Source organism: Dryobates pubescens, chromosome 4, assembly GCF_014839835.1.
Source record: "Dryobates pubescens isolate bDryPub1 chromosome 4, bDryPub1.pri, whole genome shotgun sequence".
NCBI classification, from domain to species: domain Eukaryota; kingdom Metazoa; phylum Chordata; class Aves; order Piciformes; family Picidae; genus Dryobates; species Dryobates pubescens.
This window is the reverse complement of record NC_071615.1, coordinates 33,393,447-33,416,615: the sequence shown is the minus strand read 5'-3', so window position 1 is coordinate 33,416,615 and position 23,169 is coordinate 33,393,447. Positions and strand designations below refer to the sequence as shown.

Below are 23,169 nucleotides of genomic sequence, written 5' to 3'. Positions count from 1 at the left end.
ATGAGTCTGGAAGGCACTTAGTTACTACAAGATTTATCAGAATCATAGAGGGATAGAACGATTTAGGTTGGAAGGAACCTTAGAGATCATCTAGTTCCAACTCCCCTGCCATTGGCAGGGACACCTCCTGCTAGAGCAACTTGCTCAAGGCCTCATTCAGCCTGGCTTTGAACACTGCCAGGCTTGGAGCCTCCACAACTTCTCTGGGCAACCTGTCCCAGTGCCTCACCATCCTCCTGGGCAAGAATTGCTTCCTCATGGCTCATTTCAATCCAGCTTCTTCCAGTCTGAAGCCATCACCCCTTGTCCTGTCACTCCATGCCTTTGTGAAAAGTCCCTCTCTGGCTCTCCTGGAGGCCCCCTTCAAATCCTGGAAGGCTGCTCTAAGGTCTCCCTGGAGCCTTCTACTTAACAAGGTGTAGGTAGAGCTGTGTAAAGGAAGGCAGTGGTAACATGCAGCAAACTGGAAGTCAAGCTGAGGCAGAGGGGACACGAGAGACTTGAAGCATTGTGGCAATATGCTGGTGGTGGTGTGAAAAGCTGCTGAGGAACTTACTGAGGAAGGAGTGGGAACTGATGTGGGAGTAGTGTGGTGGTGAGGGATGTGGTAGGGTAGGGAAGTTAGAAAGCAGCATCTGTTTGTTCATGCCAGTCTTCATGGAACAACACTTTGCATTTAAAGTTGACCTGACAAAGCTGACAGCCTGTCTGTTGGTGGACCTGAGAGGTGGTGAAAGTCATAAATATTTAGGACTGGTGAAGGGTAAGGATGCCCTCAAATGAAGTGTGTGTTGAGAAGTGTGTTGAAGAGGTTGAGAACTGATTCTGTGAAATGTTCTGCCCCAAGCATGCTCCATGTTTGACCAGTTGCTTCCATTTCATAGCAGGTTGTTACTCAGGCACACAAGCAGATGAATCCCCTAAAGATGATCAGCTCTTATCTTCTGAGGCCTGCCCTATGCTGGGATGGTGTGCAATGATGCCACATTGCCACACATCTATGCTGGGGGGTACCCTGCACTGTTTGTCTGTTCCCTGTGTCACTACTGCAGAACAGAGCTGCTGTTTCCTCAGGCTGAGTGACTTCAGCTTTTTCTTGCAGAAGGTCACAAAGTGTCAGCACCCAAACTTCCTCACAGTGCAGGGTACTGCAGTTTAGAGCAAGTGCACTGATGCTGCCCTAAGCCTCTTGATGTTGTGTTTGCTCTGCAGAGGAGTGGACAGGTTAGGAGCCTCTTCCTTTGAACACATCAGTCACAGCCTCCTGGGCCGGCCGCTGTCTCAGAAGCTGTCTGCTGTTGCTGCAGGGCTGCGCAGTGGAGGGCTGCTGCTCACGGGAGGAAAGGTATGGTCTGCACTGCTCACTGCTTGCACTTCCTTCCCTCAGAGGATTCTTCATGTTTGTAGAACCTCTGAAATAATAGAATGAAAGTAAGAATGTAGAATTGTCTCCTGTGTTCTAACATAAAATGGCCATGGAATCGAGACTCTTATTTTCCTCTCACCTCTTGTGGTGATCCATTGGGAGCTGGCCAGGCTGGATCCATGGGCTGAGGCCATTGGGATGAGGTTCAACAAGGCTAAGTGCTGGGTCTTGCATTTGAGTCACAACAGCCCCATAAATGCTCCAGGCTTGGGGCAGAGTGGCTGGAAACTGCCCGGCACAGAAAGACTTGGGGGTGTTGTTTGACAGCTGGCTGAAGATGAGCCAGGGTGTGCCCAGGTGGCCAAGGCGGCCACCAGCATCCTGGCCTGGATCAGCAATGGTGTGGCCAGCAGGAGCAGGGCAGGAATTGTCCCCTGGGCTCAGCAGTGGTGAGGCTGTATCTGGAGTCCTGTGTCCAGTTTTGGGGCCCTTACTCCAAGAGGGACACTGAGGGGCTGGAGCAGGTCCAGAGAAGGTTGAGGAAGCTGGGGAAGGGTCTGGAGATGAGGGCTGGTGATGAGCAGCTGAGGGACCTGGGTGTTTAGTCTGGAGGAGGATAAGGGCTCTACAAGTCCCTGAAAGGAGGCTGGAGCCAGGTGGGAGCTGGTCTCCTCTGCCTAGTAACAAGTGACAGGATGAGAGGAAACAGCCTCAAGCTGCAGCAGGGAAAGATTAGGTTGGATATGAGAAGAAAAAATGTCTTTACTGAAAGAGTTGTTAAGCATTGGAGCAGGCTGCCCAAGGCAATGGTGGAGTCACCAGCCCTGAAGGGGTTTAGAAGCTGTGTAGATGTGCTGAGGGATCAGGCTTGGAAGAGTTAGGGAGTGGTTGGTCTTGATAATCTTAAAGGCCTTTTCCAACCAAAGCAATTCCTTGATTCCATTTAGTACCATACTGCACTGAAATAAACCCAGTGTGCTGACAGCTTTCCCAGCTTCTGAACTGGTGTGAAGTGGGACAAAAGCTCCCCAGGAACAGCAGGAAGCAGTCCTGTCACTTGACATCAGCTCCTGTTTGTTTTTGTAGGGCAGTGGAAAGTCAACACTGGCAAAGGCCATCTGCAAAGAAGCATCCCACAGGCTGGATGCTCACGTGGAAGTGATTGATTGCAAAGCTTTCAGAGGTATGAGCATGGCTGCTTTTCTTTTTCATCTCCAATGTTTGCTGTGTGATGAAGGAGCAGCATTAGGAAGGTCTTCTGTTTTAGTCTGAACTATCTTGGTAGCATTTTCACTGTTTTGCAAGGATGTTCAATGCCCTGTAATCAGTGGCTTCAACAACCTGATGAAAATACAGCTGCCAGCAGCTGATTTCACACTTCTAGCAGTTTCTGCCCCACCTGCCACCACTAAACTCAAACTATCCTTGCCAGGCTTGCTTTGGATTGTTAGGGAGTGTCAGGTGTGTGTAGTTATACAATTGTTAATGACTCATAAGGGAGTTCTCCTCTCCAGGCTGCACGACCACAGCTCCCTCAGCCTGTCCTCACAGCAGCTCCAGCCCTTGGACCGTCTTTGTGGCCTCCTCTGGATGCATTCCAACAGCTCTGTGTGCTTCTTATGCTGGGGACACCAGAGCTAGAGGCAGTATTGGAGATGGGGTCTCAGCAGAGCAGAGGAAAGGGGCAGGATCCCTTCTCTTGCCCTGCTGGCCAGATGATGAATCTTCTTTTAGGACAGGGAGATCTTCCTAGCGTTTTCTTAATGGAGGATGTGGACTTTCTTCTTTCCTGACTGTGGACTCTGGTTTAATTGTGGAGCTGGGTTTATAGGAGTAGAGTTCATAGATTCATAGACTGGTTTGGGTTGGAAAGGACCTTCAAGATCATCTGGTTCCAATCCCCTGCCATGGGCAGGAACATCTTCACTAGACCAGGTTGCTCAAGGCCTCATCCTTATGCTGCACAGATGTGGTGTTAGGAGAGCCAGCTGTGGTCAGTCTGCTCCTGTTTCTCTTATCTGTCCTGTCCTTACAGTTGTATTTCTGTTGTAGGAAAAAGATTGGTAACCATAAGGAAAAACATGGAAGAAGCTTTCTTAGAGGCAGCATGGAGGCAGCCATCCCTTCTTCTGCTGGATGATCTGGATCACATTGTTGGAGCACCTTCTACAGCAGAGCACGAGAGCAGCCCTGAGACCACTCAGAGCAGCAGACTTGCTTATGGTAATGCTGTGCTGCCTGTGGCTGGGGAGAGGGAGGGTGCAGCCAGGATTCCTTGGCCTTGATGTGTTGTTCTGCCTGGACACTTCTGTCTGTGTCACTGCTGCCTCAGGGGCTCACAGATTGTGCTCTCTAGACTGTTTGTAGAGCATTTGTGGAGCACAAGCTGAGTGGAAACAGCTCACTGTGGTGCTTGGAGTCATTCTGAGTGGTACATACACTAGAGTGCAGATGTGGTGCCTCTTGCTAGTCCCACTGCCCGTGGCAGAATCTTCAGTCTCTCTTTACACGGTTCATGCACTCAGGAGTACTGCAATTGCTTTAAAATTACAGCTTAATTGATCATAAATGCTAGGGTCAATATTACAGGTGACATTAAAACGGAGCCTGTTTGCCATCGTGATGGTGACAGAGATGTTTAAATCTGACACTTGGTGATGTTCAGCACCAACTGCTGTTAGCTGAGTAACTTCTTTAGGAACCTACTTGGTCTGCTTTATGAAACTTTTGGGTTAGTTTGCAAGAATGGGTTTATTTTGCATTCATTTGTACATCTCACAATCATTTATTTTACAGTAACTTGTTCATTTCACAATAATTTCCAAACATTTAATTTCCAATCATTTATTTCATTTACAGTCATTTATTTTCCAATCATTTAATTTGCAGTAATTTAATTTACAGTCATTCATTTAATTTCCAATTTGCAGTCATTCATTTCTTTTTCTATCATTTCTTATTTTTCCAGTAAACTACAACAGTTGTAGTCTTGACACCCTCTGGAGAGCTCCTTTTTATTCCCTAAAATCTAGGCAGTGGTTAAGTTGCAAAACAAAATCAAAGTTAAATTATCAAGATGAGCATCTCTAATATTGGGGGGGGGGAACTCTTCCAAATATGGGAAAAGAACCTTTAAATATAGAAATAAAAACCACTCTAAATGTGGGAATAAAACCTCTAAATAAATATGGGAATCAAAAGTTCTCTAAAATATTAGAGAATAAAAACCCCCTCTAAATATGGGAATAAAAACATTCTAAATATGGGAATAAAACCTCCACATATGGGAACAAAACCCACTCTAAATGTGAGAACTATGTGTGCTGAAATGCAGGCTCGCTGTCATTTTGCTCTTCATGGAGCAATGCTTTTGTCTGTCTAGTTCTGAAAGACCTGATCAAAGAAGCCATTGCCATGGGGAGTTTGGTGGCACTGATGGCCACAAGTGAGTCGGAACATTCCCTGCATCCTTCCCTGGTGGCGGCTCAAGGAACTCACCTGTTTCAATGCTTCAAATGCATCCCTCCTCCAGATCAGGTAAACGCAGGTGAAACGGTTCAAATGTTGTCTGCTTTGCCTTCAGCACCAAATACAGCACTGCTGAAACAGAAGGAACCTGAAAACCTGAGCCCTGTGGTCCTGTGCAATCCCTTTGCTTACATTGCTGCCTGCTCAGCTTCTGTTATTGGGAAGTTTTGGTGACACGTAAACATTTAGAGAAATTTTAGCTTGTGTTTACGTTATGAATTCCTGAAATCCATAGAGAGAGCTCACTCCACACTTCCTGCACCCTTCTTTCAGAAGCAAAGATGTGAAATGCTGCATTCCATAATCCAACGCAAACTGAGTTCTGAGGTAAAGAAGCTCCCAGAGCTCGACCTGCAGCGTGTTGCAAAGGAAACAGAAGGGTTTGTGGCCAGAGATTTGACCATGCTGGTGGATCGTGCTGTTCACGCCTGTGTTTCCAACCAGGGTGCATCTCACAGTGCTGGTATGGTGACAACAAAATGCCTTCTGTCATACCCTGACTCATACCAGCCACAGTCTGGAGAGGTGGATGGGCCAGGTTGGATGGGGCCTTGAGTAAACCTGGCCTCGAGAGGCAGCCCTGCCCATGCAGGGAGGTTGGATGAGACGAGCTCTGAGATCTCTTCCAGCCTAGGCCATTTCTAGGAGTAAAGCAGAACCCAAAAGCCAGTTTTTATGATTCAGATATATTTTATTGTTAGATATTTTAGGCTGGATGTGAGGAAGAAGTTCTATACAGAGAGAGTGATTGCCCATTGGAATGGGCTGCCCAGGGAGGTGGTGGAGTCGCCATCATTGGAGGTGTTCAGGAGGAGACTTGATGGGGTGCTTGGTGCCGTGGGTTAGTTGATTAGGTGGTGTTGGATTGGTTGATAGGTTGGACATGATGATCTTGAAGGTCTCTTCCAACCTGGTTTATCCTATTCTCTATTGGGAGGGGGTTTACTGGGGGGCCACGTCCTTGTGTGTGTTGTTGGGTTTGGGGTTTGTTTCTTCAGGATAGTTTCTTTCTTTTCCTTTTTTTTTTTTTAACCAGAATTGAATCTGTCAACTGTGGATTTTCAGAAAGCTCTGCAAGATTTCACTCCATTAGCCCTGAGAAATGTCAGCCTTCATAAGCCTAAAGATGTTGGCTGGGACAAGATTGGTGGCTTGAAAGATGTGAGGCAAATCCTGATGGATACCATCATGTTACCTGCGAAGGTACCATTCATTCCTGGAGTTCTGGGCATGATGTTAGCAGGGGAAAGATGGTGGCTGAGGTGTGACGTGGTGCTTGACAGGAAGAGGCTGAGGGGAGACCTGGCTCTCTACACCTCTCTGAAAGGGGGTGGGAGCCAGGTGGGGGTTGGTCTCTTCTCCCTAGGAACAAATAATAGGATGAGAAGAAATGGCTCTCAAACTGCACTGGCAGAGGTTTAGGTTGGACATGAAAAGAAACTTCTGGGCTGAAAGGGTTCTTAAAGCCTGGCCCAGGGAGGTGACTGAATGCCCATCCGTGGAGGTGTTTCCAAGAGGCAGAGATGCGGTGCTGAGGGACATGTTAGGGCTGGTTAGCCCCAGCCTTGGTAGAGTTAGAGAATGATTGGACTCGGTAATCTTAAAGGGCTTTTCCAACCCAAACCGTTCTATGGTAGGTATGATTGTAAGCTACTTTTGTAGCTTCTCACTCTTCAGCTGCTGGAAGACTCTTTCTCCTTCCCCTTAACAGAATCATAGACTGGTCTGGGTTGGAAGGGGCCTTCAAGATCACCTAGTTGTAACCTCCCTGCCATGGGCAGGGACACCTTCCACTAGACCTTCCCTCTTCTAAATACCAAAGGCAACAGCTATAGGTTGTGGCTTGGCTCAGTAAAGGTCACATTTCCAGCTGTCCTCTGCAGTGCTTTTGCTGGAGGAGGGTTCTCTTCTGGATGATTGCAAATCCACTAATGTCCTTTTATCTCAATTGGGCCTTTCTGCCTTGTTTAAAGTTCCCAGCAAAGATATGAGCCACCCATTTCAAATGCCACCTGCGTGAAGCCCAGGAACCCACCTCAGCCCCACGGAAACCAGTAGCAGTCCAAAGGATCTCCTGTGATGTGGGCAACAGCAATTAGACACATCCTGTTTAGACAAAAATCAACACTAGTGAGTGATCACAGACTCACAGAATGCAGTGTCATGGAAGGGGTCCTCAAATGTCATCTTGTCCAAGCCCCCTGCAGTCAGCAGGGACCTCCAACTAGATCCAGGCTGCCCAGGGACACAAGTCTGATCTTGAACATCTCCAGGGATGGGGCCTCAACCACATCTCTGGGCAACCTGTTGCATTGTCTCACCACTCTCATTGTGCAGAACTTCCTCCTGATGTCCAACCTAAATCTCCTCTGCTTCAGTTTCAAACCATTGCCCCTCAATCCTAACCCCACAGGCCTTTCTGAACACTCCCCCCCCAGCCTTCCTGTAGGTCCCCTTCAGAGAATGAAATGCAGGTCTAAGGTCTTCCTGGAGCCTTCTCTTCTGCAGGCTGAACAGCCCCAAGTCTCCCAGCCTGTCCCCACAGCAGAGGTGCTCCAGCCCCCTGCTATCAGCATCCACCTCAGGATGGCAGGTTTTAGAGGATGTCTCATTGGACCTTTTCCAGTACCCAGAGCTCTTTGCCAAGCTGCCCATACGACAGAGGTCAGGAGTCCTGCTCTATGGAGCCCCTGGAACAGGAAAGACTCTCTTAGCTGGAGCTGTTGCTCAGGAGAGTGGAATGAACTTCATCAGCATCAAGGTAAGGAGGTTTTGATGGTTAATTGATTCATTTTGTTAGCAGAAGAGAATACCTGTGAGGGCAAAATCCCCAGATCAGAAACGCTGAACATCTGCTGTGTCTCTGGGTATCCCAGCAGCTGACTTGTGGAACAGTTTGATTACTGAGAAATGGTTTTCATAATGAGTCATTAGGCAGAACTCTGCAATTTTAATTAGATGGTCTTAATTTCCTGTTTTTAATAAAGAGAGGTAAGTGGATTTTGGTTCCAGTGGCCAATGAAGCTGAGCAAGGTGGTTTGAAACTTGTGTGAAAATAAGTGGGGCAGCTGCTGCCTTGGGATGCTGTCAGAGATGTTCTGTTGGAGCAGAAACATGCCAAGCTGTATCTGACACTGTTACTGTTCACTACCAGTAGTAGTAGTAGTAGTATTTAAAATGTTACTTAAAATTATCATGATTTTAAAGTAGTACTGCTTAAACTTGTTAACATTTAAAGTTATTGTTAGTATTTAAATTTGTCATTATTTGGATTTATTGGTATTAAAATGATTAATTAAGGTTGCTATGTAAAATTATTAATACAAATTGTCATGTTAAAGTATAGTTCTTTAAAATGATTAAATTGTTTATTCTTAAAGGATTAGGATTGAAAGCTGTAAAAAACATCTAAAATTATTTTTATTACTTAGATGGTTTAAAATTCTTTTTATTAATTGCATGTATTAAATTAGTCAAAATTATTATTACTATTTAAATGTATTATTATGGTTGTTATTTAAAGCCTTATTAATAAAAAGTATTCTTTTAACACTGAAAATGATTCCATTAAATTAGCATTTGAAATTCTTGCTATTTAAATTTATAGTTCTTTAAATAGATTGCTAAAAATCAAGGTATTAAATGATTATTACTTAAATTTAGTCTTTAAAATGATTCTTAAAGTTATATTTCTTATTAAAAGTTACTTATTATTAAAGGTTGTTTAAACCTATTTCGTGTTATGCTTGCATTATTATTATTTTAACTATATGATTTTTAATTCTTTCTTACATTATTTACATTTATTAATAAAAATTATTTATATCACTTTTTACATTATTTAAAGTTCTTATTATTTACAATTATTACTACTTGAATTTATTGTTATCTCAAATGTATTATTTAAGGGTATTATATTAAATTCTTATTACTTAAAATAAGTTGAAATGCTTCAAAGATGCTCTTAGCTTCTCTAGGCCCCTTGGCTGTTCAGAGATGCCCCTCTCTTGGGCACAACTCAGTTCCCTCCCTATAAATCTCTGTTGCTGTTGGATTCCACATGAAGAAACTGACCCTAAATGTCCTGATTTTTATTTTCCCTTTGTTTTCCAGGGCCCAGAGCTGCTCAGCAAATACATTGGAGCAAGCGAGCAAGCAGTGAGGGACATCTTTAGCAGGTTGGCTCTTTGTGACAGCAGCCCTGATTTTTATTGCTTGAAGCGCCAAGAAATCCTCTCTTTGTCCTAGAGAGATATGGCATCAGACCACAGCAGCATCTGGGCTAGTTGTGCTGAACCTGATGTTTACATCTTGGCAAGTTCAACTTCACTGTCACTGGCTAAGAGCTGAGCCTTTTGGCTCAGAGCACAGAATGGTAGGGGCTTGGAAGGGACCTGTGGAGTTCCTTTAGTCCAGCCCCCCATGAGTTCATAAATTCCACATTTCCCTGCCCTTTTCTGACTTGGCCAGGACAGAAGATTGAGTTGACCAGACACTCTCCATGATTATCAGTGGAAATCCCTCAGTCTGTCACCACAGCAGAGGTGCTCCAGCCCTCTGATCATCTTTGTGGCCCTGCTCTGGACTCCCTCCACCAGGGTTGGACACAGCACTGCAGCTGAGGTCTCCCCAGGGCAGAACAGAGGGGCAGAATCCCCGATCTCCGGTCATGCTGTGTTTGATGCAGCCCAGGCTGCCACTGGCCTTCTGGGCTGCAAGTGCACACTGTTGGCTCATGCCCAGCTTCTCCTTCACCAGCCCTGCAACCCAAAACTAACCAGAATGTAACTGTGGCCTTTGTATTTGGTTTTTTGTTCCCTCCACCATCAGAGCTCAGGCAGCTAAGCCTTGCATCGTTTTCTTCGATGAGTTTGACTCCATCGCTCCTCGCCGTGGTCATGACAACACAGGAGTTACTGACCGAGTGGTTAACCAGCTGCTGACTCAACTGGATGGGGTGGAAGGCTTACAAGGTAACCCTTCATCTGGCTGATTCTTCTTCTGCAAAGCCTGAGCAGGTGTTAATCATCTTTTCCTGCTCTGTCCCAAGGGGTTTATGTGCTGGCTGCCACCAGTCGCCCAGATTTGATCGACCCTGCTCTGTTAAGGCCAGGCCGACTGGATAAGTGCCTGTACTGTCCACCTCCTGACCAGGTGAGGAAACAAAATGTTCTGCCTGAGAGAGGAGGAGAAAATTCCGTCAGACTAAGGGGCTTTATTCTCCTTTTTGGGTGGTTTTTGGTTTTTTGCTTTTAAACTTCTGGTTTAGAATATGAGCATTCAGGCAAATGGAGATCTTTCACTTCTGTCAGACTCCCCTTTACAGAAGGACAGATCATAGAATCTCAAAATGGCTCAGGTTGGAAGGGACCTCAGAGATCATCTACTCCAACCCCCCTGCTGTGGGCAGGGACACCTCAATTAGACTTGGCTGCCCAAGACCTCATCCAACCTAGCCTTGAACACCTCCAAGGAGGGGGCATCCAGGACCTCCCTGAGCAGCAACCTGTTCCAGTGTCTCCCCACCCTCACTGCAAAGAATTTCTTCTTAATCTCCAGTCCAAATCCACCCTTGTTGTTTCCTGAACAGTAACAACAAACAGTTTCTTGAAGTGTCTAAAAGAGGCTGCACCAAACACAACAAACAGGGAAAGACATTGCTTTAAATAATGAAGAGGAACTCTGCTACTCTAATTGCTGTTAATAGTCATGTGTAATTGGCATTAATACTCATTATAATTGGTGTTAATACTCACATTTAATAGGCATTAATTAATTGTTGATTGATTTAGACTGGATCTTAGGAAGAAGTTCTTCAGTAGGAGGGTGGGTGGGACACTGGAACAGGCTCCCTAGGGAGGTTGTGGCTCCCTAGGGAGGTTGTGGCTGCCTTGTCTCTAGAGGTGTTCAAGGCCAGGTTGGATATGAGGCCTTGAGCAAGCTGGGCTGGTGGGAGGTGTCCCTGCCCATAGCAGAGGGTTGGAATTGGATGATCCTGAAGGTCCCTTCCAACCCAAACCATTCTATGGATCTTCCAATCTATGAACACAGCAAACGCTTTGCCTGCATTTTAAAGGCCGATTGCTGCCTGTCCTATGGTGACAACTTTTAGGGCAGGATCTTCTCTGGATGAGATCCTCTGTCAGCTAGGAAGCTGCTTGTGACAGCCCCAGGCAGTATGCAGTGATCAGGATAAGGATGCCAGCTTGTTTCACTGGCATGATTGATAGCTTTTTCTCCTCTCTCTTCACAGAACTCACGCTATGAAATCTTGAAGGCTCTCAGCCATTCCCTGTCCCTGGCTAACGATGTGGACCTTCAGGAGCTGGCAGCAAAAACAGAGCACTTCACTGGGGCTGACCTAAAAGCTTTGTTGTACAACGCCCAGCTGGAGGCAATCCATACAAGTCTAGGCTCAGGTTTAACACAGGTAAGCAAAGCTGGTGGCAAAGAAGTTTCTGCTCTTTTGATTTTGAACCCTTTCAACTGTACCAATATCAATTTATCCTCTCTTTTGGGTCACTTTTTTTCCTCCTTTTTTTCCCCTGTTTTTTTTTCTAGTCACTCTTTTCTTTTCTTTTTTTTTTTTTTCCTGTTCAAGGCCAGGTTGGATGAGGCTTTGAGCAACCAAGTCTAGCTGAGGAGTGTCCCTCTCCATAGTGCAGAGGTTGGAGTAGATGACCCCTGAGGTCCCTTCCAGCCTAAGCCATTCTCTCTCTTGACTCTTGCAGGAGCACTAAGGGCACACTGATATGGGACCTCCTCATCACTCAAGCTTTTTACTCAAAGCAGAACACAAAATAAGAGTTGATTCTGCTGCAGGGAGGTTGGAATAGATGATTCACAGAATGCAGCAGGTTGGATGATCTCTAAGGTCCCTTCTAGCCTAAGCCATTCTATGAATTTTCCCAACACTCACTGAGAGACTTCAAAGCAAACAAATAAAATCTTAAGACTATCATCTCCTTATCATGAAGCCCAAGTTCTTGGCACTGGCTTGTATCAAAACACTTGGAGATGTGCTCCCAGACTGCTAGGTGATAAATCAATACTTTGGTTTCTAAATGTAACTCAGACTGCAGCTAGTTACAGATTAATGCTGCCAACCTCTCCTCTCTGTCACAGGACTTTGGTTCCAGTTCTGACAGTGACTTCAGCCTCTCTTCCATGGTTTTTCTAAACCACAGCAGTGGCTCAGAGGACTCAGCACTGGATGGAGAAGCAGGATTAGAGCAATCTCTCATTTCTTTAGACATGTCTGACTTGCTGCCCGAAGAGCCAAGGTCCAACATGTATCGGATTTACTTTGGAAGCTCTTACGAATCGGAGCTGGGAAATGGAACTCCTTCAGAGCTGGTAAAAATCACTGCTTAAGAGGATGAACTGTCTCATTATATCCATCAGGAAGCTTTAACACCGGGCTGGGCAAATGGTGTGGCGTTCTGTCTGCTTGGTTCTTCAAACAGGCCTCATCCTATACCTTGTGATCCGGGGGGTGGGGGGGTGGAGATGGAGGGATGGATGGATGTTACCTGACAAAATCCACATGGCCCTCTCTGTGGGACTTGAAAATCAAAATCCCAAAACACTGCCTAATACCTGATGATGCAAACTGCACTGACACTAGTCTGCTCTAGTGGCTTTTTGCCTTTCCAAGTTGATTATGCTAAACAGGTTCGGATTTGTCCGATGTGACCTTCCACCTTTCAAGAAGCTCATCCAGTCCAACCGTTCTCTAACTCTGCCAAGGCTGGGGCTAAACCATGGCCCTCAGCACCACATCTCTGCCTCTTTCAAATCCCTCCAGGAATGGGCATTCAGCCACCTCCCTGTGCAGCCTGTGCCAGGCTGAGAAAACCCTTTCTGTCAAGAAGTTTCTTCTAACATCCAACCTAAACCTCCCTTGGGGCAACTGAAGGCCCTTTTCTCTTGTGCTGTCACTTGGATCCAACCTTCTTTCAGCGAGTTGTAGAGAGCCAGGTCTCCCCTCATCCTCCACACTAAACACCCCCAGGTCCCTCAGCTGCTCCTCACCAGCCCTGTTCTCCAGGCCCTTTCCCAGTTTCCTTGCCTTTCTCTGGACCTGCTCCAGCCCCTGAATGTTTCTTGTGGTGAGGGCCCCAAAACTGGACACAGGACTCCAGATGTGGCCCGCCCAGTGCTGAGTCCAGGGGGACAATAAACTCCCTGATCCTGCTGGTCCCACTATTGATGATCCAGGCCAGGATGCTGGTGACCTTCTTGGCCTCCACCCCCAGGTCTTTTTCTGCTGGGCAGTTTCCAGCCACCAAAACCTCTGTCTCTCAAACCTGATGGATGTGATAGCTTTTTTAAGAGAGTCTCTTTTTGCCAGTGAGGGCAAGCTTGTGCTGACCTGTAGATGAAATCTTCCTGGTGGAGTTGCTCCTCTGTCTCCATAAGAAGCTGATCTGTTTGTTTTTGTGGTTTATTCAGAGCTCTTTGTGTTTGTCTGGACCAAACTCCATCACTCATGACTTTACCAGTGTGACACAGAGTGATGTGGCCTCATCCCAACCTGCAGTGCTCAGAACAGCGTCTCAAGAGGATTCCCTGGAGAATCACCAGGAGCAGCAAGCAGAGCACCTGAGGATAGAAATCAGTGCCACCAAAGCCAGCTGCAGAAGCAAGAGTGGGGTATGGCAGTTTGTCCAACTAGTTACTCTTAACACTTTGCTGTTGTGTCCCCACAATAAATAATTTCTGTGTAATATTAACTAATAAACCCAGCAAAGAGAAATGAGACCAAAGTTGAGGAAGCAAAGCCAGGTTTAGCAATCCTGTAACTAAAGAGTTCATAGAATGGTTCAGGTTGGAAGGGACCTTCAAGATCATCCAGTTCCAGCCCCTTAACATGGGTAGGGACCTGTCCCCTCCCACCAGGCTTGGCTGCTCAAGGCCTCCTCCAGCCTGGCCTTGAACACCTCTAGGGAGGGGACATCCACAGCCTCCCTGGGAAACCTGTTCCAGTGTCTCCCCCAGCCCTCACTGGAAAGAATTTCTTCCTCCTCTCCAGTCTCAGTCTCCCCTCTACCAGCTCAAAGCCACTGCCCCTCGTCCTGTCACTCTCAGCCCTTGTCTGAATTCCACCCGCCCAGCTCTCCTGCAGCCCCTTCAGGTACTGGCTCCTCCTTCTACACTATTACTATGGTGGGGAGGGGAAGTTGTCACTGTCTTAGAAACATATTTTTCTGTCCATGTCATGAGGAGGTTCTGGGTTTGCTGACCCTCCTGACACTGTGTTCCTGTGGTGATTTTCTTTGTCCATGGCTCTGTTTTCAAGGAGGACAGCACCCTGAATCAGTCAGTGCTTGCCAAGAACACTTTTGTCATTACCCCATCCCATCTGATGACTGCACTGGAAGGTACAAGGCCATCTATCAGCCAGGAGGACTGGAAGAACTTTACTGACCTGTAAGTATTAAATGCTGGAGTAGTTGTGAATTCAGGGGAGAGCTGGTGTGGAGATCTGGTCTCAGTCAGCAGAAGCATGGTTCTTTCATGTGGGAGATGGCAGGAGAACTGAACAGCTTCTGACAGCAAATTTTCTTCAGAAATATTAAATTATACAGGGAAAAGGGAAAATACTTTTAGTAGTAAATTATTTTTGTTGGTTTTATTCATGTAGGACCTAGAAATTCTAATCACAGACCACCAAACCCCTCTATTATATGAACAGCTCTACCACCTGGGTTGATGGTTGGACTTGAGGGTCTGTGGTGGGTCTTCTCCAACCTTAATGATTCTGTGACTGGATCTCCAAGTCTCAGAGCTAGGTCCTTCCTGCTCCCACTGAGTAGCATCCCCTCATAGTTTCAGAGTTGCTGGGGTTTGACTCTGTGGTGGACTTCGTAGCTGCAGTGGCTGGGAAAAGACAGTAACTTGCAGAAGTATAAACAGTGACAAGGAGAATGTGGCTCTTGAGACTTGGAAATGGCTGGAGTGAAAAAGCTGGAATGGTATCAGGATGTGAGATGGAGACCGTTGAGGGGCTCTCTTCCTCAGCTGATACACAGATAAGCAGATCTTAGAACAGAGGAAAGAGAAGGGACAGGAAAGGAGAGCGAGAGATGCTTCCCAGGAGCCTGTACCACCCTGTCCACTTCTCTTCCTTGGCCCTCCTTGCCCCCCTCAGAAATGTAAAGAAAATCAGAGGAAGCTGGAAAGAGCTGAGTTGGTTTGTAGAGGAAAACTGCTCCAGATCCCCAGGGCTGAGCCATGCCCTCTTCCTCTCTGGGGTTGTTCAGTCTGGAGAAGAGAAGGCTCCAGGAAGACCTTAGAGCAGCCTTCCAGGATTTGAAGGGGACCTCCAGGAGAGCTGAGAGGGACTTCTTACAAAGGCATGGAATGACAGGAAGAGGGGTGATGGCTTCAGACTGGGAGAAGCTGGATTGAGATGGGCCATGAGGAAGCAATTCTTGCCCATGAGGGTGGTGAGGCACTGGGCCAGGTTGCCCAAAGTAGTGGAGGCTCCAAGCCTGGCAGTGTTCAAAGGCAGGCTCACTGGGGCCTTGAGCAAGCAGGCCTGCTGGAAGCTGTCTCTGCCCATGGCAGGGGGTTGGAACTACATGATCTTGAAGGTCCCTCCCAACCCAGCTCATTCTGTGATTCTCAGATAAAAAGCTGCTTAACCATCTGTAGCCATGTTGGAGTCGTGCAGCTGCAGAGGCACCTGCAGACCAAATAATCTCCTAACAGTCTCCTGGTGTCTTTCTCTCTTCCCAGGTATGAGAACTTTCAGAATCCCCGGAAGAGAAAAGGCCATGGGGGCTCAGCATTCAGACCAGGACAAAAAATCACTCTAGCATAATAACCCCTCTTGGCTTCCACTTGCTGATCTGAAACTGGAAATGACCAATGTGATGAAATCAGTTACTGGTATCAGTGCAGACCGGTTCCTGCAGCACTGTTTGGAAGACAATGATCTCCCTCCAGATTGCTATTAAATTTTTGAGAGAACACTGGCTACGCTCTGGCTGGTTTCTTTGTCACACAGAATGGGGTTTGCCTTTCAGCAGGTTACTTCCCAAAAGCTAACAATGATTTCCTGTCTCTGGAGGGCTTAGAGATGGGAGATCTTTATGGTAAGCAACGAGACTCCTGCTTCCAGAGTAAACACAGCAAACACATCCCATCATTCAGACAGCCCAAGCTACTTTCTTGCATCTTGTTTCTGCCACTATTATTCAGAAGAATATCAAGTTGCATTTCACAGCAACTCTATATTCTTATCCCCATCTTCTCCTCTTGGAGACTGTTCAAATACATCTCTGGTGTTGGAAAGTTTCTGATGGTACAGCCTGATGTTACTCATAGCTGTCTCAGAGGAAGATTTAGTCTTCCTGCAGCTGTTCCTCACTGTTGGATTGTATCCTCTCATGCCATGGTCCAGTTGCTGTCTCTCAGTGAAATGCCTCACCCTGTGTCAGTGGTTGGAAGGGCACAGCAATTGTGTGACAGTACAGGTCCCTGCTGGCTCTTTGCAGCTCCTGTTCCCAATGCCACCAGATACCTCAAAGAAGGGCTGGTGGGAGATTTCTCCTTGCAGCCTGCTGCAGGTGAGGACACTATAGGCCTTGCCACACCACAAGTCTTAGCTCAGGGTTCCGATTTGCTCATTCATGCCGAGCTGCTTTTTTACTCATGCTTAACTCCATGCAGGCCCAGGTGGCCTGGCCTGGATCAGGAAAAGTGTGACCAGCAGGGCCAAGGACCTGAACTGGACCAGACTGCCCACAGAAGCTGTGGAGGCTTTAACTCAGGGGATGTTCAAGGCCAGGCTGGATGAGGCTCTGAGCAAGCTGGTCTAGTTGAAGGTCTCTCTCTGCCCATGGCAGGGGTGTTGTAACTAGAAGATCTTGAAGGTCCCTTCCAACCCAGACCACTTCATAATTCCATGATAATGCTCTTAGCAACTAATTAAACATGGAAATTATTTCCCCTTCCTAGTCCTGATAATCCCATAGCACACTGAGACTGGCCTCTGAAAGCAGCAGTCAGGGGCCACTCGTGGTTATACCAAAGCCCATCTATGGAATTGCTATAATGAAATTACAGAATTAAATGAGAGGTGCTCAAGAAAGGTGTGGGCATGGCACTTCAGCATCGAACTCAGCTATCTCAGAGGGCTCTTCCAACCATTCTGCTTTCACACTTGGACTCATTTAAATAGAGCACCACACTGCAGTGCCAAGTAGAGTGTTAGAGTGGGAAAGGAAAGCTGCTGTATGGCAGGGTCCTGTAGGTCCTCAACCACAATGAGCTACTACAGCACCCACAGAAAAAAGTCTTCAACTCCAGGAAGCCCAGGTTCCAAATCTGCCCTCTTCCTACCTGCAGGAACCGCACCAGTGACCCAGCTCAGGTGTGTTGAGTTCATTCATCCCTTGACATACAGAAACTGGACTGATCTGTGGGTTCATCCAACAAAGGTCTTCTCACTTCCCTCAGCAAAGGGGGCTTTCATTTAATTACTGGAGTTGTTTGGGGTTTTATTAACTGCAAAGACTGAAAAACAATTAAAAATCAGTTTTAGAGACCAAGGTAACACACTCATCAAGAATAACAATGTGAAACTTGACCCAAACCTCAGCACTGGCTCACTCAGGAACTTAAGACACCAAAGCCAGGTAACAGGAATTTTTAGATCTCACTTCCCCAGAAAATGTATGCCCTTATTCAAGCAAAGCTTAGCAGGGAGCTCCATACAAAGCTCATTTAGCTTCAGCTGAACAAAACCCCCTTCAAAAGTGATGGGTAAAGAGAGCATCACCCTGTGGGTGACAGACCTGAAGATGAGAAATTGAAGCAGCTCCTTCCTCACCAGACTAACTGAAAATGCTTACCTGCATCACTGACCAACTCTGGGGTTTATTTGGAGCTAGTCTCAAATTATCTAAGAATAAACAGAACCTGTAGCCAGAGTTGGCCAAACTAAAGATGTGTATAAAGTGCTGGATGAATGAAAGTCTTTTAATTCCTTCTCTGAAAAATAAGTTAGACAGTAAGACCTAAAGGCAACTCTTCAGAAGTCAGTTTGCTCATCAAAGTGGAAGAGAACCTGAAACTTGTGGGTCTTGTCCCCAGAGGAGCAGTAATGTCTGAAGCACAGCACAGACCTTGACAGGTGAAAGAGAAAGCAAGCTTCCACTTTTAAAAAACCTCACAGGATTTAAGCCAAACCCCCAACATAATCCATGAAGTAAAAAAATCAACATTTTGTTGTGTGGGGTCCACAGACCTGAGAATCCACCCACAGGAGTTTGTCCAAAGCATTCCTTTAAAAAATCATAAATTATTTGTAACAGTTTCCTTAATGGAAATGGCAGGAGTAGGGCCCACGTGAGTCCAGATGTAGCCCTTCTCTGGTCGTGTGGGAACGGTAGGGAAGGGAGACGAGCGAGATTTGAAGTATTCCGAAGGGGCATGGCAAACAAACTCTAAATATTCCATTTTCCTTGGGAGATCTTCTTCTGGTCCTACCAAAAAAAATAAAAAGCAAGGCTTCAAAGACTTGAAAATACAGGAATTAAATAGAGTCATAAAATGGTTGGGGTTGGAAAAGACCTTAAAGAACACCCAGCCGAAACCGTTCTCTAACTCTACCGAGGCTGGGGCTAAACCATGGCCCTCAGCACCACATCTCTGCCTCTTGCAAACAACTCCAGGGATGGGGATTCAGCCACCTCCCTGGGCAGCCTGTGCCAGGCTTTGAGAACACTTTCAATCAAGTTTCTTCTCATATCCAACCTAAACCTCTCCTGGGGCAACTTGAGGCCATTTCTTCTCCTCCTATCACTTGATAGCAGGGCAAAGACAGCAACTCCCAGCTGGTTCCAGCCTCCTTTAAAGGAGGTGTACAAAGCCAGAAGGTTTCCCCTCAGCCTCCTTTTCTCCACATTAACCAAACTCAGGCTCCTCAGCCTCTTCTTCACACTAAACAAACCCAGGTCCCTCAGCAGCTCCTCACCAGCCCTGTTCTTTAGAACCTTCCCCAGCTTTGTTGCCCTTCTCTGGAGCTACTCCAGTCCCTCAATGTCCTTCTTGGAGTGAGGGCCTCAAAACTGAACCCACAACTCAAGGTGTGGCCTCACCAGTGCTGAGCCCAGGGGGACAATCACTCCCCTGGTCCTGCTGGCCACACCACTGCTGATCCAGGCCAAGATGCTGGTGGCCTTCTTGGCCACCTGGGCACACCCAGGTTCATCTTCAGTTGCTGTCACCCAGCACCCCCAGGTCTTTCTTGCTGGGCAGTTTCCAGCCACTCTGCCCCAAACCTGGAGCCTTCATGAGGTGGTTGTGAGCCAAGTGCACAACCAAGCCCTTGGCCTTGTTGAACCTCATCCCAATGGCCTCAGCCCATGGATCCAGCCTGTCCACATCCTTCTGCAGAGCCTTCCTACACTTCAGCAGATCAACACTGCCCCCCCAGCTTGGTGTCATCGGCAAACCAACCAGGGGTGCCTTAATCTTCTCACCCAGACCACTGATAAAGATATTAAAGAGAACTGGCCCCAGTCCTGAGCCCTGGGAAACACCACTGGTGACCAGCCACTAACTGGAGTTAATTCCATTCTTCACCACTCTTTAGGCCTGCCCCTCAAGCCAGTTTTTCACCCAAGGCAGCATCCACATTGCTTACAGAAATGTGGCCTTCTCAACCCACAACTTCCCTGGCAAAGGAGCCTCAAATGTTAGGGTAGAAACCTCTATCTTTATTTCTGCTGGGCTGACCTTTGGGTTTCATTTTTCCCCATCTGAGTGAAGTACTTCAGCTAATGTATTTTGCACAGATCCCATTTGTGGCCTGCCTGTCAGAAGGAATTTCTAAACTATGAATCACTTTCTGATCAGTAGAAGCTCTCCATACCAGGGCTACACACTGAGTATTTTAAGTGTTCAAGATAAAGCTACTGGGAAGGATATTAGGAAGAAATTCTTTCCAGTGAGGGTGGTGAGACACTGGAACAGGTTGCCCAAGGATGTCACGGATGCCCCTTCCCTGGAAGTGTTCAAGGCTAGGTTGGATGAAGCCTTGATCAAGATGGGCTGGTGGAAGGTGTCCCTGCCCATGGCTGGGGGTTTGGAACTGCATGATCTTGAAAGTCTCTTCCAATCCAACCCCGAATCTACGACCGTAACAAACCCAAACCATTCTGTAATTCTGATACTGACAAGCTAAGAATATAAAAAGGCAAAGCCCTGCACTAGTCTGGACACATACAAACAGCTGTACACAAGGAAGAGTTAGAAGTTACCAATGATATAGGAAGCTGGGTCAAAGCAATCCTTGGGGCTGGCTTGTGTGGGAATGAGCCAGGTGAGTGCAGCACTCTTTTCACAGTACTGGTCCTGGATGAAGCCACGGATCTGAGCATAGTAGGTTTTGCCATCCTGCTCATCAACCACCGAAACAACATCTCCAATCTGATAGTACACACCCTGCAAGACACGGAAATCATTCATCTGATTTTAGAAGCTTCACTCTGAAGTCATCAGCACTGCTTGTGGACTCCTAGTCCATGAGGCCAAGTTCAGTCCCAGCATGACTTGAGACTAGACTGGCAATTCCACACATGGCCTCTGCCTGCCAAGTATCTCAGAAGCAATCTGGCCTCACCTGTCTTCAAAGACACAGCTGTCTCCACTCTCTAAATCCCCTGCTCCCAGGAGGTATTCAAGGCCAGGTTGGACAAGGCCTTGAGCAACCTGATATAGTAAGAGGTGTCCCTGCCCATGGCAGCGGTGGTGGAACTAGATGATCTTGAAGATTCCTTCCAACCCAAACCACTCTATGACTGCCACACCTCCTCTCTGCAGAGTGAAGATTCTCTCAATTCTGTCAGAAGTAGGAGCAGAAAAAAATAACTGTCCTGCTTTCCCTGTGTGTGAGTGTGCAGGTAAAGCACTTCTGTGCATGAGTGAGTTCACCCATGCATGCAAAGGCATCCCAAAACACAGCTCCAGCTCTGCCAGGTCCTGCTTCTGGCCAAGGCCAGAGAACACCTGGCCTGTCTGTGAGGCTGCACAGCAAAGGCAGCTACTGCACTCTCAAGACCAGAGTTTGCCAAGATTTAAAAGACCTCAAAACCCCCAACAAACTGCTTTGCTCAACAGCAAGGTACCAGAATAAGAACATTCTGCAGGAAGAGATCAGATTAAATGAAACTTTGGACATAATTCTTGGGAATTTCTGACCAACACCCCCACCCCACCCCCCCAAATGAACCACATAACACACATGGAAAGACATCAATTGTTTATCTTACAAATTAGTTAAGAGCAAACAGATTCATCTGAGATGTGAGACATAAAGCATCAACTATCTTCCAAACTAGTCAAGAGCAAACAGAGATACATCTGAGATGTGAGAAACAAAACATCAGGTGTCTGGAAAGCAGACAAATTCAGCTTACCACTTCTCCTCTGGATACACAGTCCCCCAGTGGCTATCCTGACATCTCCTTTGGACCAAAAGGCATTTCAAACTGTTTGTTCTACCAGGAAACCAACCCCAAGTATATAAACTACTGTAAAAAGCTGCCTGGCAAGACTACACAGCAAAGCCATAAAGCTGAGCAAAACCCTACACCACTGCTAGGCAAGGAGGAACAGTTTCTGTGGATACAGCCCTAGGTGCTTTCACCGTCTGAGGTAATTCTTGAGACCAACGATTTGTGTGAGCCATACCTTATAAAAGATTGATTCTGCTGTAATTATTGTGGAGACAGACTCAGGAGCCTTGATGGGCTAAAGAAAGGACAAAGAGATGGAAAATCAGAGGCGTTAAAATACCCACGCAGCAGAGTTCCAGGTTTGGGGTTTTTCCCCCTTTTAGACAACGTGCTGATACATGACCATAGAGAATGAGTAAACACAAGAAACTGGGTGCAAACGTTTCTAACAGGAGGGCCTGGGAGGAGCTGTGGTTGCTCAGCCTGGAGAAAAGGAGGCCGAGGGAAGACCTTCTGGTTCTCTACAACACCCTGAAAGGAGGCTGGAAACAGGTGGGGGTTGGTCGCTTCTCCCTAGTATCAGGTGATAGGAATAGACAAAATGGCCTCAAGCTGCATCAGGGGAGGCTTAGGTTGGATTTGAGAAGCCTGGCACAGGCTGCCCAGGGAGGTGGTTGAATCCCCATCCTGATGGAGTTTGAAACAGGCAGAGATGTGGTGCTGAGGGCCATGGTTTAGCCCCAGCCTTGGAAGAGTTAGAGAATGGTTGTTCCAGATGACCTTAAAGGTCTTTGCCAACCAAAGAACTTCAACGATTTTATGCAGATTTGTACTTTAAGATTTAAAACAGCCAAGTTAACACTTTGATTGCCAGGATCTCTGGGGAGGAAGCCAGTACTAAATTGCCATGACTGGTTTCTAGGCACACAAAGCTCCTCCCTCACGGAAGGAGCCCGCAGGCCTGGGTGCGGAGCGGCCAAGGGGGCCGGCTGAGGCACACACTGACTCTGCCAGTGCCTCCACACCCTTCCCATCCAGCTTCCAGCCTGATCTTGCGACCGAAGCTGCAAACGTGGGTCCCAGGGGCCGGTAAAGCGGACTGCCGAGTGTGGGCCGTGAGCAGGACATTCCCTGCGGGGCCGAGGCAGGGCTCCAGGCCCGCCCCACGCCGCCGCCCCAGCCGCCACCCGCCGCGCACCGCCTTACGTTTTTCAGCTTGAAGATGTGCCTCCTCCCCTTGCCCTTCGTGGAAACCTTCTTCTCCGCGGCGGGCGCCGACTTGTACTTGGTGTTCCTCAGCCGCGCTGACCGCCGGTGGATCTCCTGCTTGCTCTAGGGGGGAAATTACCGACTGAACACACCGGGCGGGGGGGCGGCCGGCCCGGCCCTGCCTTGCCCCGCCGGGACGCGGAGCCGGGAGCTCGGCCCCGGCGGGCTCACCTGCTTGCCGCCGCCACCTCCCCCGTTGCTGTGCTGGGCGGCGGCCGAGGTGGTGGCGAAGGAGGCGGGCCCGGGCGGCGCGGAGCGGGCTGTGCAGTTGTTGCACAGGATCTCTCCCTGCCCGCCCTTCTTCCACATGGACGAGGACGTGCTGCGGCACACGCTGCAGGTGGGCTTCAGTCCCAGCGGCATCGTGCGGCCGGCGGCGGGGCCCGCGGCCCCGGGCTGACAGAAACGGGAAAGGAGAAGCGGCGCCAACAGCGGGCCCGGCGCCGGCCCCGGCCCCTTCCCGCCGGCGGCGGATGTCGCTGCGGTGAGGCGAGAGAGGCGAGGCGCGAGGAGCGGGGCGGCCGAGACTGCCCT

The 23,169-nt window shown here is 47.8% G+C and overlaps 2 protein-coding genes across 2 annotated transcripts in view; one reads left to right on the top strand and one right to left on the bottom strand.

The window, feature by feature from the left end:
* PEX1 (peroxisomal biogenesis factor 1) overlaps positions 1 to 16,280 on the top strand; it is a 24,466-nt gene extending 8,186 nt beyond the window's left edge. The window contains exons 10-24 of the mRNA XM_009907998.2: positions 1,213 to 1,345; positions 2,453 to 2,549; positions 3,419 to 3,589; positions 4,749 to 4,903; positions 5,168 to 5,357; positions 5,931 to 6,097; positions 7,521 to 7,655; positions 9,008 to 9,072; positions 9,725 to 9,867; positions 9,945 to 10,048; positions 11,148 to 11,324; positions 12,020 to 12,250; positions 13,349 to 13,549; positions 14,196 to 14,326; positions 15,638 to 16,280. Coding sequence (XP_009906300.2) covers positions 1,213 to 1,345; positions 2,453 to 2,549; positions 3,419 to 3,589; positions 4,749 to 4,903; positions 5,168 to 5,357; positions 5,931 to 6,097; positions 7,521 to 7,655; positions 9,008 to 9,072; positions 9,725 to 9,867; positions 9,945 to 10,048; positions 11,148 to 11,324; positions 12,020 to 12,250; positions 13,349 to 13,549; positions 14,196 to 14,326; positions 15,638 to 15,722 — 2,185 coding nt within the window. The 3' untranslated portion in view covers positions 15,723 to 16,280. The remainder of the gene's footprint in view (positions 1 to 1,212; positions 1,346 to 2,452; positions 2,550 to 3,418; positions 3,590 to 4,748; positions 4,904 to 5,167; positions 5,358 to 5,930; positions 6,098 to 7,520; positions 7,656 to 9,007; positions 9,073 to 9,724; positions 9,868 to 9,944; positions 10,049 to 11,147; positions 11,325 to 12,019; positions 12,251 to 13,348; positions 13,550 to 14,195; positions 14,327 to 15,637) is intronic.
* Positions 13,268 to 23,169, bottom strand: GATAD1 (GATA zinc finger domain containing 1). Its single transcript, XM_054161075.1, has 7 exons — positions 22,807 to 23,169; positions 22,573 to 22,698; positions 21,602 to 21,661; positions 20,170 to 20,353; positions 18,153 to 18,390; positions 17,246 to 17,419; positions 13,268 to 13,498 (listed from the first exon to the last, which is right to left on the bottom strand). The coding sequence occupies exons 1-5, from the start codon at positions 22,996 to 22,998 to the stop codon at positions 18,200 to 18,202; spliced, it is 753 nt and encodes a 250-aa protein (XP_054017050.1). The 5' UTR covers positions 22,999 to 23,169; the 3' UTR covers positions 13,268 to 13,498; positions 17,246 to 17,419; positions 18,153 to 18,199.